The 19,759-nt window shown below is 41.8% G+C and overlaps 1 protein-coding gene across 4 annotated transcripts in view; it reads left to right on the forward strand.

Annotated features, from left to right (window-relative positions):
• The window catches only part of Atg10 (autophagy related 10), a 279,336-nt gene that overhangs the window by 14,304 nt on the left and 245,273 nt on the right, over positions 1-19,759 (forward strand). For all 4 annotated transcript variants that reach the window (XM_037209521.1, XM_037209522.1, XM_037209520.1 and 1 more), the window contains exon 2: positions 5,898-6,014. In XM_037209521.1, the coding sequence (XP_037065416.1) occupies positions 5,910-6,014 (105 nt within the window). In that variant the 5' untranslated portion in view covers positions 5,898-5,909. The remainder of the gene's footprint in view (positions 1-5,897; positions 6,015-19,759) is intronic.

Here is a 19,759-nt window from a genome sequence, read left to right on the forward strand (position 1 = left end):
ACCCCCGTTCCAGTCCATAGGGTCCAGAGGAAATGCTGAAGGAAGACCCCAGTCTGAAATAGTACGCAAGAGGAAAGAACGTTTATTAATATCCCAGCATTCATGTAGGGTTGCTCACCTGCACAAAATGGCGATGACCCTGAGCGTGCAGGCTCCCTTTAAGCACAGCTAGGGGAATTTCAGGAACAATTAGGTCATCTTTAATATGGTTGGTTAAACAAGCAGCAGTTACATTAGTACGTTTTTTAACTGGCTGAGGTTTTTATCTTTGGACATATTTGGGTAAGTTTCAAGGGGGTTACAGGAACTATCCAGGAGACATTGTGGGGCTGACGCAGGCCCTGTTCATGCTCTCTCCCTCCTTCCTGAATGTAATTTGTTGATAAATGGCCCTTTGTTGGGAGAGACACCCGTTTGCCTCTTAGAGAACTGAAACCTAAATTCAGTTGAGAGAATGGGAGAGTTTAACCCCTTCAAGTTGTCTCCCCCATTACTCTCTCCCTCCACTCCCACCCCTAATCATGATCCCTCCTGTTCCCAACCCCACCTGCCACCAGCCTCTCAGCAAAATCTATTCTGTTTCCCTTCCAGGGAGATCCATGCATTCCCCCTTGAACCTTCCCTGTTACTTAGCTTGACTGGGTCTGTGAATTGTAGCATAGTTATCCTTTATTTTACAGCTAATAAGCACTTATAAGTGAGTACATACCATGTTTGTGTTTCTGGGTCTGAGTTATCTCACTCAGGATGATGTTTTCTAGTTCTGTCCATTTGCCTGTAAATTTCATGATGTCATTGTTTTTAACAGCTGAGTAATACTCCATTGTGTAAATTACCACATTTTTTTTTTAATCCATTCTTCAGTTGAGGGACATCTAGGTTGTTTCTAATTTCTGGCTATTAGGAATAAAGCTGCTATGAACATTGTTGAGCAAGTGTCTTTGTGGTAGGATGGAATGTCCTTTGGGTATATGCCCAGGAGTGGTATAGCTGGGTCTTGAGGTAGCTCAATTTCAATTTTCTGAGAAACTGCCATATTGATTTGCAAAACAACTGTACAAGTTTGCACTTCCACCAGCAATGGAGGAGTGTTCTCCTTGCTCCATATCCTCTCCAGCATGAGCTGTTACTTGTTGTAGAATATTTTAAGGTGTGTTACATTTGTTTATTCTCTGGAACATTTGTTTAATGATGCAGAGATGTGTTGTATTCCTCTATGTTTCATTTGTTTAACTCTATGAAGCTGTGATTCTTTGCCTGTGTAAAACACCCGATGGTCTAATAAAGAACTGAATGGTCAATAGTGAGGCAGAAGAAAGGATAGGTGGGGCTGGCAGGCAGAGAAATATATAGAAGGAGAAATCTGGGAGGAGGAGAAGCAAGAAAAGGAGGAGAGGAGGACTCCAAGGGCCAGCCACCCAGCTATACAGCAAGCCACAAAGTAAGAAGTAAAGAAAAAATATACAGACATAGAGAAGGATAAAAGCCCAGAGGCAAAAGGTAGACAGGATAATTTTCTAAAAAGCTGTCAAGAAACAAGCCAAGCTAAAGGCCAAGCATTTATAATTATGAATAAGCCCCACAAAAGAGCAACAACCAACAACATTTTCATGTTCCAAGATGGGGCTAGAGTAAAAGAAAATCCAACAACAGTCACCTGTGTTTTTGATCTTAGCTGTTCTGACAGGCATAAGATGGAGTGAGTGTTGAACATTTCTTTAAGTGTTTCTTGGCTATTTGAGTTTCCTCTGTTGAAAATTCTCTGTTTAGATCTGTACCCCATTTTTTAAAAAATTGGATTATTTGGTTTGTTGAGTTCTTTATATATTTTGATATGTATTTCCTGAGTTCTTTATATATTTTGGATGTTAGCCCTCTGTTAGATGTGGATGTGGTAAAAATCTTTTCCCATTTTGTAGGCTGATGTTTATCCAAATAATGGTATCCTTTGCCTTATAGAAGCTTTTCAGTTTCATGATCATTTATTAATTGTAGGTCTTAGTTCTTATGCTTTGGTGATCTGTTCAGGAACTTGTCTCCTGTGCCATTGTGTTCAAGACTATTCCCTACTTTCTCTTCTATTAGGTTCAGTGCATCTGGTTTTATGTTGAGGTCTTTGATCCACTTGAACTTGAGTTTTATGCAGGTTGATACATATGGATCTATTTTCATTCTTTTACATATGGACATCGAGTTAGACCAGCACCATTTGTTGAAGATGTGTATTTTCTTTTTTCCATTGTCTATTTCTGGCTTATTCATCAAAAAATCAGGTGACCATGGGTATGTGGATTTACATCTGGGTCTTTGATTAAATTCTGTTGATTGACCTATTTGTTTTTATGATAATACCTTGTGGTTTCTATTACTGTAGCTCTGTAGTACAGATTGAAATCATGGATAGTGATACCTCCAGAAATTCTTTTGTTGTACAGGATTGTTTGAGCTATCCTGGGTTTCTGGTTTTTTTTTTTTTTTTTTTTTCCCATATGAAGTTGAGTTATTTTTCTTTCAAGGTCCATAGAGAACTGTGTTGGAATTTTGATGGGGATTGCATTGAAATTGTGGATTGCTTTTGGTAGGATGGTCATTTTTATGATGTTAATCCTACCAATTCATGAGCATGGGAGATCTTTCCATCTGCTCTTTTCTTCAAAAACTTGGTTTTATCATACAGGTCTTCACTTGCTTGGTTAGAGTTACCACAAGACATTTCATATTATTTGTGGCTATTGTGAAGGATGTTGTTCCCCTGATTTCTTTTTCAGCCTGTTTGTTATATGTATGTGTACACGTGTGCACGTGCGCGCGCATGTGCGCGCGCACACACACGTATGTATACACACACACACACACACACACACGCACACACATATATATAAGAGCTACTGGTTTTTTTGTTTTTGTTTTTGTTTTAGTTAATCTTGTATCCAGCCAATTTGCTGAAGGCGTTTATCAGCTGTAGGAGTTCCCTGGTAGAATTTTTGGGGTCACTTATGTATACTTGTCATATCATCTGCAAATAGCAATACTTTGACTTCTTACTTTACAATTTGTGTCTTCTTGATCTTCTTTAGTTGTCTTGTTGCTCTAGCAAATATCCCTGACTCCTCTCCCTTATTCCCTTCCTCTTCTTCCTTGTCCTCTATTTTCTGTGTTTGTCTCTTACTTTCTGTCCTCTGTCCCTCTAAAGCAAATAAATCTCCTTTGTGCTGAGAACTTGGCCTTTGGGGTCCTGAGCTGATACTGTGACTTTCAGTGATCAAGTAGACTTCATCCCAGAAATGCAAGGATGGATCAACATACAAAAATCTGTCAATGTAATCCACCATTAACAAACTGAAACAAACTGAAAGAAAAAACCCACATGATCATCTCATTAGATGCTGAAAAAACCTTTGACAAAATTTAACACCCCTTCATGATAAAAGTCTTGGAGAGATCAGGGACCTCCGAATGCTGTTTTTTTATTCTCTAGGCCATTGTTGGTTCTCTAAGGCACCTGAAATGTTGATGTTCTGGAGGCTTATCTCAGCCTTGCTCCTGTCCCTGTATACAGAGGTTCTTAATGTTTGGATAGGACCTTAGAAATATCTGGGGGAAATTACAAATGATCCCAGGAGACATATGGACAGCTACCTACCCATAAGATCGAGGGTGTCAAGTGTCATGTGCTTCCAGAAGCCATATTAAGATTAGCCAGACTAGGGGGCAGTGTGTGTTTGTGTTTGCCTGTTATCCTAGCATACAGAAGGCAGAGGCAGGAGCATCAGATTTTGGCAAGTTTGAGTCTAGCTTGAGCTGCATAGCAAGTTTTAGGCTAGCCAGGGTTACAGAGTGAAATCCTTTTTCAAAAACAGATAGACAAACAAATAAACAGAAACAAACAACCAAAAAAACCGCTGAGTGTATTTCTCCCTAAGAGCCAGGCATGGTAATGTGTGACTATAATCACAGCTCTTGGGAAACAGAGGCAGGAGGATAGCCATGAGCTCCAGGCCAGCCTTGTCTATATAGTGAGTTCAGACAAGCCTGGACTACATAGGAAGATTCATAAAAAAAGAAAAAAAGTATATGCTAGAAAAATATTAATTAAAATGTAAAATATAAAAGTGTGTTTGTTAAAATTAGAATGCATGGCCAAAGAATTCATTTTCTTTTGAGTGTAGGTACTTGATTGAAATTTATTGTTCATGCCCCCCCCCTTTTAAAGATAGAGTCTCACATAGCCCAGGTTGGCTTTGACCTCTGTGATGAAGGGGATGACCTGAACTCCTGATCTTCCTGCCTCCACCTCTCAGATACTAGAATTACAGGTTTGCCACCACACTCACATTATAGTTTATTCTTGATGGATCCCAGGATACATCATCTAAACTTCTAGTTTTGATTTAAAAGGAAGATCTCAAGCTATGTGTACAGCTGATTGATTGTAGAATCATGGGTTTGTATGTTTTCAGTTACACTGTTCTTAACTTTGCTCAACAGTAGCTTGCTTTTCCTATAGAGGCATGCCTTTATTTGTCCTTATTGAGGCATTTATGATATATGTAATGCAGAGGAATACAGTTGTCTTCTTATATTTTATTGGTTTGTTTAATTAAACTCCATACTTATGATACAAGAATATGGTTTGTGAACATACATTCATCTCTCAGGAGCAGAGGGCTTTATGGTCATCATGCTGCAGAACCAGTGTGGCCCAGCCGGCTGCACAAGGTGGTGAATGGAGGCTTGTTAGGGCACTTTCTACTGAAATGGGTGGGTTTTTTGCTTTATCACCCTTTCTTAGAACGTGAGCTCTTACAAGGCAAAGTGTCTGCTTTTTTCATATCTAACTTTTCTCTATGCCCAGTGCCTACTTAATATGCATCTAACTTTTATTATTGGGTGAATAGACACATTATTATATAGGTTATGCTAAATTTGGACAGTCTGCATAGTGTGTTGGCAATCAGCTTGTATATACAGGTCATGGCCCTGAGTCCCTTTTTATTTGTGTTTGTGAACAGATTCCTTTTGATTTGTCATCGAAGGAATGGAGATGACACACCTTTGGGTTGTGAGGGGATCAAATGGAGATGTGAAGTGTCTTGCGTAGCACTTGATATAATAAGCGACAGTCTTGATGCTCATAGCTAATGACAAGGAGCGTTTGTTGTATCTAGCTTCTTTCATTGAGAGGTCTCAACTACATGATCTGGCATTTTTCTTATGTGCTAAAATTCTTTCTGTAAACAATATTTTATGTTTTGAACAGCTTTCTACAACAAATATATGAGTATTTCTTGGTATGTCACATTTGTGAGTTTGATCTAGTAGTAATTAATTAACTTTATACCTTGGAAAGCAATTTCAAGCTTTGCAACAATATTTGCTGGAGAGTTGACCGTTCTACTAAAGCGTGAAGGGCAGTTAGCCCCCATATTACAGTGGCGCTGTAACAGTCAGTGGAAGAGCTGAGGCAGGAGCAGAAATATTCTCAGGAGCATGTTTGAAAGCATTATCTTAGAGTCAGATAAAATTAACAGTGGGGATTTGTACTACATTCAGCATCACCCTTGTCCTTATAAAGACAAACAAACACCCTAGAATGTGTGGTCGAATGATCCGTTAATTTGTAGGGTGTATGTTGAGCATGTTTGAGGCCCTGGGTTCAATGCCCAGCAATTCAAAAAGAAAACCAGACAAGATTCCCTCTCGAACAACTGAAAATCCAACAAAGAAGGCTCCATAGATAAATACTCTGTTATAAGTATAGGCCTTTAGGTTCTCGTGTCGTGTAAAACCCAAAGGAAGACAGGGTGAGAATATGGACAGCGAGAACTCTCATGACCGACCCCGAGGATGGTTTCCATTGTCCTACCCCAACTTTGTTCTCTTCCTTTTTATTGCAGTTCTCATTTAACATGGAAGATGAGTTCTTTGGAGAAAAAAGCTTCCAACACTATTGTGCGGAATTCATCAGACATTCACAACAGATAGGCGATGGTTGGGAATGGAGAACAGCCAAGGTGAGCAGAAAAAGCATTTCTTCGTTCCTGTGTTTTGACATGAGGTCTTGCTGTGTCTCGTAGCTAGCCTGGTGCTGTCTGTGTATCCCAGGCTACCTTCACACTCCCTCCCGGCAGTCCTCCCAGGCTTGTCTCTAAGGTGACAGGTCACAGGCATTTGTCACCACACCTGGCCACAACAGGGATTCCTATTTCTGTTTTCAGGGGAGGGCTGTTTATTCTGTTATATAAAAACCTCAGTAATCGATAGGAAGTTATAAAAGTGGGGTTGATTTAACAAAAGGTATAAAATTAAAAGCATTCTTTAAAACAGATGTTCATTTTATTATTCCAGCGATATATGTACTCATAATTATTTGGCTAATGAAGTGTTATCTATAAAGTCCTTAGATGACCTTCATGAATTTATAGATAAGGACCCTTACAATATTAATTATTGCTATGTAAACAGGTGTTTCTCTGGTGCTTCACACCACTTGTTTACATTATAAATGTTTGTTCTCTCTTGGTTTTGAGATAGGGCCTGTCCTTGAACTTCACATGTTGTCAGGGATGACACTGAACACCCTCTCCTGCCTCTGCCTCCCAAGTACTGGGGTTACAGGCTTGTTCCATCACAGCCAGCTGTACTGGAGTTTTCTTAGGACACTGTTTTTGTCTAGAGAGTAATGTAATCCTGAAATCAAGTAAAGGCCAGTGGTCACAAAATCTGAAGTATTAAGAATTGTGTGTTTGGGAATTTCTTATTACATAAAAATATTGCAGAATGTTTTTCCTTTTGCTTCTATCCCAAAATAATATAAAAGCTTTATATACTCTTAATTTCCATACATACGGTGTGTGACACTCTGCTAAAAAGCTTTTTGAGTATTACCTGCAATCTTTTTAGAGACCTTTCTCCCTGCTTGACATTTCAGTTGATTCATGAGCAGCTCAGGCTCTTGCTTATCTGCATCATGGTTCAGCTTCCATTGTGCATCTGAAAAACCTGAACATTTTAGGCCAGATTCCCATGATTGAGAACTGAGCAGGGAGATGCAGGTCCTGACTGGGCCCAAAGTGTCACTGGGAAGAAGCCATGGGTTCTCTGGGGTCATTTACCTGAACCAAGCTCTGACTGGTTCTCAGATCATCTCTCTCCCTGGTGATTCAACCGTCTCTAACTCAGAGACAGGGTCTCACTTGGTGATACAGCCTGGTTTCCGCTCACACAGCCTTGAATTCACAACAGTCCTGCCTGGTTCCCCTGAACTGGGAATTACAGGCATGAACCACAGCAATGATCAGAAACCTTTAAACCCCAAGGGGCCCTTGCTGGCTCCCTGTACAGGACAGTTGACTTTATTTGTGCGTTGTATTAATTTTGTTCTTGGGTATTTTATAGTTTTGTTTACTATCCTGTTTGAATTTTCATTCACACTATCTTTTCTATGAGTTATATTGAGGAATCACTAGCTTTTGCATGTTAATCCTCTAACCAGTAACTCTCCTGCATTCTTGTTGCATTCTTCCTGATACTCCTCTATTGTTTCGTGGTTGAGTAGAACATGACAAGTAATCACAGCTCTTTGTCTTTAGCTTGAGTTTGGTGTGAAGGAGTCTGAGCCCTCCCTCCTCCCACCCTCCTTTTCTACCTCCCTCTCGGCGTTAGAACTAAAGCTCAAGTCTGGGTTTCTGTCTCCTTCTCTTTTAAAAGTACTTTTAATTTAGCAGCAACAGTGCATTTTAGAATTATAACATATAGTGAGAAAACCAAGTTCTCAGTGTTCTCAAATTCCTCCCATGCTACTTTTTGAGGTACAGGGACAATAAATCAGTATTCCTGGGAATTATCAGAAATTTCAGAACTATGATTATTTTAAACACATCTTCCTTCCTTCCTTCTCCCCTCCCTCCCTTCCTTCCTTTTCTTTCTTCCTTCTTTTTTCTTTTTGGTTTTTCAAGACAGGGTTTCTCCTGTAGCCCTGGCTGTCCAGGAACTTGCTCTGTAGACCAGGCTGGCCTTGAACTCAGAGATCTTCCCAGCTTAAACACATTTCTAACCTCTTCACACTCTATGGTTTGGATAGCTAAAATTCATGTTTAAAGACTAAACTATACCTAGTTTCATAATGGTTATTATTTTTTTGTTTTGTTTTGTTTTTTTGAGACAGGGTTTCTCTGTGTAGTTTTGGTGCCTGTCGTAGATCTCGCTCTGTAGACCAGGCTGGCCTCGAACTCACAGAGATCTGGGATTAAAGGCGTGCGCCACTGCTGCCTGACTTTCATGGTGCTTTTAAAGAACTAAAACTTTCAGGAATATTCCAATAATGAAAAACATAACTTAAGATCTAGGTCTTCCAGTGAGGTAACAGACAGCTCCTTTTGGCCTCTTTTGGTTTATAATGCTGTGGGAATTGCTTGGAAAGTTTTCCTTCACCACCCCCTGTAAGCGGAAGTTTCTTTCCCACCTGCCTGTTCCCAAATACCCTGGCAGCCGCTTCCCAAATAACTGACTCAGAGGCTTAATATTATTTACACATGCTCAGCCGGTAGCTCAGGCTTGTTACTAACCAGCTCTTACACGTAAATTAACCCATAGTTCTTATCTCTGTTTAGCCATGTGGCTTGGTACCTTTTCTCAGTGCTGCATTCTCACCTTGCTTTCTCTGCGTCTGGTTGGTGACCCCTGACTCCAGCCTTCCTCTTCTCAGAATTCTTCTAGTCTGGTGGCCCACCTATATACTTCCTGCCTGGCTACTGGCTGATCAGCGTTTTATTAGACCAACAAATCTTTGCAGTATACAAGAGCATTATTCCACAGCACCCCCCTTTATTCTTACTGTGTTGTGCTTTTGGGACAGAGACTTACATAGCCCCAGTTGGCTTTGAATTCATCATGTAACTGAGGCCCACACTGACCTTCTGATCCTTCGGCCTCTGCCTCCCAAGTGGTGGGATTGCAGACAGGTTCCTCTGTACCCCGCCCTCCCCTCCTTTCCCTGACCCCTTTCTTCATGTCAGGCTGGTGGCAGGGTGCTAACTCACACTGTTAACATTTCAGTGACCTAAGAGAATAGGGTTGGGGTGGGATCAGTGTGCCATTGTGTGCGAAATGAGGTAGTACTGGGTTCAGGAGGGCCTCCAGGAGGGGTGTTACTCTGCCAGGAGAGTCTTCACTGAAATTGTAAACTAATGTCTGAAGAATCGTTTTTAAGATCTGATTTTGCTACTGGTCAGTCTCTGAAATGTGACTAAGTATGGCTAAGTCTAATTCATGTTTACTGCCTTGGCTGCTGAGTTAGAAAAGGTCCCTGCCCTTTAGAGTGAGAGTTACCCCTCTAATTAAGGGCATCTTTCCCTATATGGGACAAGCCCACAGATGTAAAGACAAAAGAAGACAAACACCAGAAATAATCAGATAATGACTGAGAATGCGAATGTCTGTGGAGAACAGGGTGGCAATGCACCTGGGATGAAGCAGTGTGCAAACTGAGGCTGTGGTGGATGGCTGCCCCTTGTCTGGACTCCCTGATCTTCAGATATACTAAGAAAAGTAAAAACTTCTGAATTAAGAGAAGAAGTTTCTGATTTGTTAGTGTTGCTAACTCATTAAAAAGTACTGATTTGAGACACTGGGAGGATGAAAGCAGACGTTGGGGAGGCATCCGAGGTGGTCTGTGGCTGCCAGCACAGGGTCCTGGGACCAGCTGTCTGCATACCTGAGCTTTCTCAGCCGGCCTCTCAGCCAGCCCTGCCTCAGTGTCTGCAGTGGGTCTGAGCAGTGCAAGGGCTGCCTGCTGCCTCTCCACTGCGGAGGGTGGATAGCTTCTCAATGCCTGCTGCATTTTAATGGCCTCCAGGTGATCCCATAACTTAATCGACACATTTCCAGCATAGTTAACCCTTACACAAAATATCTCTGGTTAGGTCCCATCTCCTACATATTTTTTCTTTGTATTCAGTTGGAACTCCACTTTACCATAGAATAATGTAGAAGCTCCTTAATAGGGAGGGTATCCACACTGCGGCTCCCTCCACCACTTCCATAATTCCACTGTCCACTCCAAAACTCACTTCCTTCCATTCTTCTCTAAATTCCCAGAAAACAGAGAAAAGACGATTTAGAACACTGAAAAATTTTTTTTGTTTTTGTTTTTAGAGACAGGGTTTCTCTGTGTAACAGTCTGGCTGTCTTGGAACTCACTCTGTAGACCAGGCTGGCCTTGAACTCACAGAGATCCACCTGCCTCTGCCTCCTGAGTGCTGGGATTAAAAGTGTGCGCCACCACCGCCTGAAAACAAGTAAATACATTTTTCTCAGTGTTAGAAAACAAAGCATCATGGAAGGATTCTAATTCTCAGTGAATTTCCAGACACAATGCGAGACTCTGTCTCAAAAAAAAAGGTGGCGAGCAGCAGAAGGCAGGCAGTGCGCATGTGCTTGCACGCACACAAGAGAGGGAGTTCTCCAAGTTCAGACATTGTACACTTAGATTCAATTACGAATTAATTTCTCTGTGATTTTATAAATTGTTTTGAAGTAATAATATTAAGATAACAAACTTTAAGTCCCTTTCCACTTAATTTTTGCCCATCAGTTGAACTCTATCTTCACAAGAATGTTTACTGTTCACTTTGTGGCTTTCGGGTCCTTCTGTGAATTAAGAAAAAACGAGAGAAGCCACTATGTGAACCACTGCTCTTCTCCTTAACCACATGGTTGATGGTGTCTGTTATGGTGACCCATGGAGCACATCTACAAGCGCCTTCACTCAGATCCTGTGTTCCTCCTGCCATCCGGAAAGCCCAGAGTTGTAGAAGAAACTCTAGCATTCTCTGGACGGAGGTGTCAAGAATCTCAGTCCTACTTCTGTGCACTCAGGAACTCTTAAGTGTGTATTGGAAAATTACATATCATAGTAGGCTGGAGATGTAGCTCGGGGGAATCATGCCTGCTTACCATGCACAAGGTCTGCACAGTGTAGAACCAAAAACATCTCACTTCAGCTCTCCCTCTAGAGTTTCCTATTTGTCACCTGTGTCTGTTTTATATGTGTGTGTGTGTGTGTGTGTGTGAGAGAGAGAGAGAGAGAGAGAGAGGGAGAGAGAGAGAGAGGGTGTGCGTGTGTGAGAGAGAGAGTGTGTGTGTGTGTGACTGTGTGCGTGCATGCGTGCATGCGTGTGCGTGCGTGTGCATGTGTGTGTGTGTGTGTGTGTGAAAGAGAGAGAGTGCGTGTGCGTGTGCGTGTGTGTGTGCGTGTGTGTGTGCGTGCGTGCGTGCGTGCGTGCGTGCGTGTGTGTGTGTGTGTGTGTGTGTGTGTGTGTGTGTGTGTGTGTTTGGATAGGACAGAGGTTGATGTTCACCAGTGTTTCTCAGTCACTCCTTGTCATAGTTTCGAGATCCAGTCATGGAGCATGGAGCTCCCCAAATTGGTTGATTTTATTAGTGGTGGTGAGGTTCTGGGCTGGGTGTTTCCTAGTTCTTGGCCCATTTTTCAAAGAGTTGTAACAAAGACTCCCACAGATTCCAAAATAGCAAGAGACTTCAATTTAAAGCAGCATGGTAGTTTAATACCTTACTTCTGTAAATTTACTTTTCACAGAATATTGATAAAATAATTTCTCACACATTTGAAAGTTTATTTTTCTCACTGTAGTGTGGAAATAGGACATTCAGACATTGAAAACAAAATCTCCTACTTTCTTGAGATTAGATTTTATACAGTTACTATTATCTAACTTTTCTGTTAATCTTTATTTTGTTTTTGAGGCAGAATTTCATGTAACCAGGATGGCCTTAAACTCCTAGTCCTCTGTCTCTACATCTGAAGTGTTGGGGTTACAGGCATGTATCACCATTCATGGGATTAACCCATGGAGTCTATTTAATGAGCAAAGGAATTTATTTGGGGGTTAATTAACAACCACGGAGATTTATCAGGGTCCAGGAAAGTTGAGCTATGTCTACCTGGTCCAGGATCTCAGCGTCAAAAACCGAGAGGTAGCAGGTCTTAAGAGGGTCCCCTATCGGCCACACCCCAGGGTCATGTACCTCAAGGTCATAGGCAGGTGTAACAGCTACCTGCTACCTCACTAGGGCGGGGCTTCAGGGCCTGGCTCAAACAGCCACCCACTCTACACCATACCTGGCTTTGTATGTTATTCTTAAAGAAGAATTAGAGAGCTTTCCCCTTAATTTTTATTAACCATTGTAACTTAGGAACTGGTTATTACAAAGGTTGTTTCTTAAATCATATAAAGTAAAAAAATAATAATGGCTAAGTATGGTGTTATCCCGGTATTTGGGAAATTAAGATAGAGTGCTATGAGTTCCTTAGCCTGGGCTAAGGATGGCCTGGGTTATAGAGTGATACTCTGTCTCAACACAACAACGACAAAACAGATAAACGAAAAAATCTTCCTCCTTCAAAAGAGAACTAAGTAAAAAATTTACATCTAACTGAGTGTAAATTTAAACTGTCTTACAATTGGTTTTTCCTAGGAGTCTTTGTCTGGGCAATACACACCGCTTCTCTTGAAATCCTTCACCATTTTGCTATCTGTATCCAAGTTCATATTTTTAAAGGAGGTTGTAAAGATTTCTATGCTTTATCTTTCAATGTGATCTGCATACAAAGCTCACCATGGTCTTCCTATCACTCTTTCTGCCCTGCTGAGTTTCATACCTCATTTGTTTGCACAGCTATCTTTATTTTTAATGTCTTATTATGAAAAATTTCAGCATGCAACATTGGAAAGAATCGTATAATGAATTTCTATGTACCTATCACCTGGCTCCCACAATTATCAACTCACAGTCAGAAACATGGCGTTTCAAGGCATCTGTGTTCTATGTACAGTGATGTAATATAGCTCAACTTAATTAACTTGCCTTGCTTTGTTTTCCCCCAATGCCTTCAAGTGATAGGTGATTTTCCAAGTGAACTCGGCAAACTTATTATCTATCATATATTAAAACAAATGAAAGCACTTAAGAGCTCCAAAGGAAAAAATGGTATTTTTATAATTTTTATTTACTTAATTTAAAAATTGTGGTAAAATAGATATAACACAGGGTTTCCCCTTTTAACCATTGTAGACTCATAGTTCAGTGATGTTGAGTTTACTTCATTGCTTTGTAACTACACTCCTGAAGTTCATCTTGCTCTTCTGAACCATTATCTCATGCTGTTCCTTTGGATCTGATGACTATAGGCATATCATGCCATGTGGAATCAAACAATATTTTTCTTTTAATGACTGGCTTCTGTCATTTTATATAATGTCTTCAAGGTTCATCTACTATTTCTGTAAATTTTGATCTAGAATTTAATGAAGAAGAGAGCTGGAAAGAGAATTTGGAGTATATTTCTGTTACACACTGGCATCTTGAATATATAGTTATTTTTGGAAGGGACTGCAAATTCTTTTGTTTCTGAAGTACATTATTAAAAAGGATGAAACATAGTTTCCATGGGACTGAAGAGTTAAGAGTGCTTGGTATTCTTCCCCAGGATCAGAGTTTGATCCCCAGCACCCATGTCGGGTGCCTCAGAGCTGCCTGAAACTTCAGCTCCAAGTGCTCTGACACCCTCCTTGACCTCTGCGGGCACTCACAATTACTTGCATATACCACTCCCCGAGACACATGTGCATACACACACAAATAAGTCTTTAAAATATTTTCCATGTATATATCCAAATTGCTGATATATAAACCTATCAGAAATACAGTCAAATTATGGAATAAACAATTTACTTGTTACATAATTTGCCTAACCATTCACTTTTTTTTTTGACTTGAAGTTTTGTTATATTTCTCAAGCTGGTCTCCAATACATGGGCTCTGGAGTGACCCTTCTGTCTCAGTTTCTAAACAGTTGTGATCACAGGTACATCCCTGCACAACGGGAGCCATTCGAAGTGGTATTGTTTATACATTAACCTCTGGGAAGTAAGTCTTTTCATTTCAGAGGTGAAGCATTAACTGTCCTCTTAAACGGTCAGTGTCTGCGTATTAGTCACTGTTCTGTTGCTGTGATGAAATACCATGTCCAAAAGCAGCCTAAGGAAGAAAGGGTTCATTTTAGCTTGTAGTTCTAGAAGGATGGAGTCTGTGCTGGTGGTGAAGGCATGGCATGGGAGCAGGAAGCTGGCTGATCACATTTTCACCCACACAGGAAGCAGAGAGCAAGCAGGAAGTAGGGTGAGGCTGTGAACCCTTAAACCCTGTCCCTAGTAACATGTTTCCTCCAGCGAGACTCTGCCAACTTAAGGTTCCATAACCTCCCCAGATAGCCGACAGCTAGGACCAAGTGTTGAAATGTGCGAACTTATGGTGGCATTTCTCAGTTAAACCACCGTGCTGTGTAGATACAACATCCAAAGAGGAACTAAAATTTAGTGACAGTTTTATAGCTCACTGAAAGAGATGCCCAGCAATTTTTAAGAACAATGTTGCTTTATATGAGTAACAGATCAATTCACATATTGGCTATTTGTGGTGATACAGGCCCCACATTTAGGAGGCTGGGACAGGAGGACCACAACCTGGAGGGCAGCCTAGGCTACACCATGGGTCTTGTTCCAAAGACTATACCAAGCTAAACCACTACCACTACCACCAACCAAAAAGCACGTGTTAGTTTGTTCATTTTTATTCTTCTAGTTTGTTTTATAGTTTTATGCATCCTCTTACTAATAATCCTTTCCTGGGGTTGTGATCATAGATGCATTTGTTTAATCATTCACTGTTAGTTAATGAAATATTTCTGGCTCAAAATGTCACTGATAATGATGAAGTATATTGCACTTGTATCTTTTGGGACTAGATTTTTTAAAAACAATTATCTTTGGAGCTTAGGAGAACAATATATTTGGATGTGTGTGCTATGGTTTGTGATAAATTCTGAATCCCAGTCAGTTACACTAGATTTCATATTCATAGTTTACTGCGTGTTGTGATAAGATTTGTGTCTTAAGCATATACAAATCTTTAGTGATTGTTTCAAGAAGTACTGGTTGTACCACTTGAGAATTAAATACTTTCCAACACCATTTTATAAAATGTTACCAAGAGTATGAGAAATGAAAGCTATAATACTTTGCAGGTTTATAAATTTAAATAATGGTAGTAATTATGCCAGTTTAACAAATAAGAGCACACATTTAGTTGTAGTGATGGTCTGGCTCTCTGGGGAGGTTTCAGTCTGCATTTCAAAAGTTCTCTAAGAAGGTTGTCTTGTATGGGCTTGGCAAGCTTAGGTCTGGCATATTAAATCTGAAAGATTTTATATATACACATACATATATATATATATGATTTTGTATATATATAAATCTGTATATAGACATACAGTTTTATATGCCAATTTACTAATTTATAATAGGATTATCAGATGAACTAGCTGTAATACTCCTTTCAGTATGATGGTGCATTTTTTTTTTTTTTTTTTTTTTTGTAACTCATCACACGAGGCTAGTATTGTGTGACAGAACTTTCCCTTGGGAGACTCAACAGACATTTGCCCTTGATAGGAATCCCATGACAGACCAAAGTACGATACCACCCAAGTCCATGTTGGTGAACCAGTGGGTTTTATTGGGGTTCCTTAACAGGAGTATGGGTGGTGGGTACTTCCAGGAGCAGAAATGACCCAAAGACAGCTTCATCGCCAGCCCATGGGTGACAGCTCATAAAGCTGGGAAACCTGGAGCACACTGCATCGCCTCTAGGCAGCTCTGCAGGCTGGAGAGGGTCCTTTCCAGATGCCTCAGTTGTTCTTACCCTCTTCCAGGCAGCTCAGCTGGTTTCTGCTTCTTACAGGAAGCTGTCCTAGTCTTAGAATCTTCTTTGAAGCTCAGCTACTCTGAGAGTCTTCTGTAGCCTGGCTTCCTTCTGCAGTTGTTCTTACCCTCTTCCAGGCAGCTCAGCTGGTTTCTGCTTCTTACAGGAAGCTGGCCTGGTCTTAGAGTCTTCTTTGAAACTCAGCTACTCTGAGAGTCTTCTGTATCCTGGCTTCCTTCTGTCTGAGGAGCTTTTACTGCTCACTCTGGCAGGGAGGGGCCTAGTGAATCTGCTCAGTTTCAGGGACTTCCTGAAGCCTTTTTGAGTTGTTTACTTTCCTGGTTAAGGAGCTTCCAGCAGGATGGAATCCTTTAATCTAGGAGCAAAGTGTTACGCAGCAGCCAGATAGCGCAGTTGGTAAAGAGTTGGTAGTGTTTTGTATGTAGGTGACAAAATCTCAATTGTGTGAACACAGTGAGTACAAATTCTCACGAATAGCTGGATGAATGAATGTTTAATGACATGATGATGTCCTGTTTATAATATCGATTGCCTTACCAGTGGGGACATGTGGTTTAAAATGTGTAAGGTTGAGGCTTCCTTCCTACTTTTCTGGGACAGAATCCCATTACATACTCCAGGCTGGTCCCACACTTGCTGTCTTTTCCTCCAGTCTCATGAGTGCTAGGCTCCCAGGCTGGCCCTGCTATGTCCAGCAAGGCTTCCACCTTTACAGGGCTCTACTGTGGATTGGAGAGCACATTCAGAGCTCAGGCAGGTTCTAAGACTACCCGCCTTGCTTTTCCAGTGTCCCTTCCCCTTTGAAGGGGACACTGGCCTATTCTAACATGTGGCTCTGGCAGGCCTTGCCCTTCTCCCCCATTCTCTCTGCTTTGCTAAAAACCTTTCAATTATATTCCTAAAGCTAGGTCTATTCCCTTATTTGGTCACTTCCTCCTCCTGAGGCTGACCACCAAGGTCCACCAATCAAAAGCCCCCTTTGGCTCACCCAATTAACATGCCCAATTAAAATTAATTATCACATTCCAACACAGGGTTTCCTCTTTACCTTTATAAACTGCCATTTGCCCATGTGCCATGTCTGTCTCCTCTCTATCCAGAGGCAGTCCTCTGTCCCTCCCAGACAGATACCCACCCCCTTTCCCTTGCCCCTCCCCCTGGTCCCATCTCCTTTACCACCACATCCTAGCCCCTTCTAACACATCTTCTCCTCTTAACAGTGACACCTGCAAGGTCATTTGCTGCTGCTTTAACTTTTCTTCCCTGCGTAATAAGGGATCTCTCTGCGGAAACAGGTGTTTGGGTGTGGTTTGTGCCTGATCCTGGGTCCAGGAGGAGCCCCAATGTGTGGTGGCCCCTTCCCCCTTCCCCTGTGATATGCGGAGAACCTGAGACTCCTTGGTTTTTCCTGTGCATGCCAATGCCGGGTAGGCCCAGCTCAGGGCTCTCTCTCTCTCCTTTCTGGGATCTCCCATGTTATGTTGCTGTGGGGTAGCCTGTCCTAACTGGGACTGGTTCCTGGGGGACTGTCCACTCAGGCTAGTTTCTGAGATGGCGACTTGAGTATTGCTGTAATTACCGTCGCCTCAGCTCAGCTGACCTCTGAGGTTGCTGTTTCCATCAGCTGAGGACACTGAGCGCCCGAGAGAGTGCAGGGACCCCTGAGATGAACTTCAGCGGTTTTCATGATGTGGAGTAGTGCTTCTAACACAGCATCTGCCTCAGTGGTGGACCTGTCCTGAGATGGCAGCTGGTCTGTTCTTGTCACTTTCATTCCTGGTTCTTAGAGAAGAGACTTTGAAGTTCGGCCTCCTGCAGGTACATGGCCATTGCTATTTGCATGGCTTCCTAAATCCTGTTGATTTGAACAGGGTTTCACATGTTGATCAACACATTTTGTGATTTGTATGGATAAGTCTTTTGGATATAATCGCTACAGGATTTTCTGAGATTAAATTTAAGGCCACCGTCCCGACTGCTCAGCTTTGGCTCAGATGCTAGCTTCCATAAATTACCACGTCGCTGGCTATGGTGATTATACACCTGCCCACTTCCCCACAGAGCTCCGTGACAGCAGGGGCGGTGGATTTGTTCTGTGTCCTTCTTTCTACATCCTTGGTTCTCAGGACAGTAAGCACACACTTGCTTAATTAAAGTCAAAGCATACAAACTAGAAACATGTCAGCCGAGATGTCCCTGTTTCTGTAGATACATCCCATGTATCTCATTTCTTTGGATATTGTTTGAACTGAGTGGTTCACTGACTGATGTTTAAAAGCCTATTTGTTTTTCTAAGAATTCATTAATACGACTCTTGAGTGTCATGAGCTACCAGGTTAGTGGTACTGTGCACCACCATGACCTCCAGGCTGCTGCATTCATTTGTAAACTGGTCGTTTAGCAGCACTTGCCAAGCGTGGTCATCTCTCCCCTCGCCTGGTGTCCTCATCCTCTTGGTTCGCCTCCTGTGTAGTGCTTCATTCCCTTTTCGGTCTCCTTTGTCCACAGTCTCCTGACATCAGTGCCTAGGTTCAGGGCTCGACTTATTCTCATTACCCTAGAGACCTCATTTAAATTGTTACCTCCAAACATATCCCTACTACCCAGACTTCTTTGTAGACCAACTTTGTATTTGTGTTGGGACTCCAGGGGCCCTCTTAGTTCGGCAGGTAGCACGCCAGCCTCTGATCTGAAGAAAACAGGACCCCAAACCCCAAAGTATGGAACAAAAGGAGCCGCGCTTTCCCTTCTACCTCCAAGCCCTACCCCCAGCTCCCTCCCCACCCCCGCCTTTTCTGTCCTGAAGTGCAGGAAGGACTCAGCTGAAGGCTCTTTTCTCAAAGGCATGTAGTTGGTATGAAATCTTATTAACCAGAAATTTATTAATCAACGGAGAAAAGAGAATCTGACAGAAGCCCAGGAATGCCTAGAGAGCTCCAGAGAATACCTGGGAGATGTAATTACTTAGTAAGGCAAGCTCTGCATTCTTCTAATCTCTCCTATGGCTAGCATGGCCTTACCAATCCCAGTCACTCCCTGTCCAAGCCTCGGTCTCTCTTGTCTCTTGTAGACGGCTCGGTGGGTGCTGTCTCTCCTATGTGTATCACACACACGCCATGATTTCCCCTTCAGGTACTTTAGGTAATCTCTTTCTCCTGTTAATGTGTTGTTAAATCATTTTAGCCAATCTTCAATGTTCAGAGAGGAAGTTTCCTTTGTCCCTACACTTTATGTTTCTGTTTAGGTGTTTCTACTTAGATCCCAAAGTAAACATGTCCAAGATTGAACTGCTTGCTTGTACCCTCTTTCTCCAAATCCAACCATCTATCACCAACCACACCCACCTTCTTTCATTTGAGCCAACTCTATCTTTCTTGTTGTTTAAGCTGCTATAATTGTATTTAATTTCTTTATGTCTCTCAGACGTCAAGTCCAATCTGTTAGGAAATCCCCGTTATATTCAGAAACGACCATTTCTCATCTTCTCTCCGCCCACCTTCTTCGGATCCTCTCTCCGCCTACCTTCTTAGGGTAGACTACTGTCAGTGCTTGCTAGGATTTTCTTCATAATGCCCTGCCTGCTTCTACTCTTGTGTTCCTACAGCATAATTCTTTAAAAAGTCATGCAGTATTATTTTTCAACAATACAGTAACTCAAACCAAACGCCAGACTGTTGTGATGATCTGTGAATTCTGTGATCTGTTCCCTTCCCCTCCTTTCTTACCCCTGACGTCAGTTTGCTGCCTTTCGTCATAGTTGTCCAGGCACATGGGCTTCCTTGCTGCTTCTCACCTATGCTAGACACACACACCTGTCTTGAGGCCTCTGAGTTGACAGGCCTCTCCAGCTAGAATACTTTTCTTTCACACATGATCATCACGCCCAGGCCTTTCATTTAGTTGCTCAAATGTCACTCTTTTTTTTTTTTAAAGATATGGTCTCACTGTATAATCC

This window comes from Peromyscus leucopus, chromosome 11, assembly GCF_004664715.2.
Source record: "Peromyscus leucopus breed LL Stock chromosome 11, UCI_PerLeu_2.1, whole genome shotgun sequence".
NCBI classification, from domain to species: Eukaryota; Metazoa; Chordata; class Mammalia; order Rodentia; family Cricetidae; genus Peromyscus; species Peromyscus leucopus.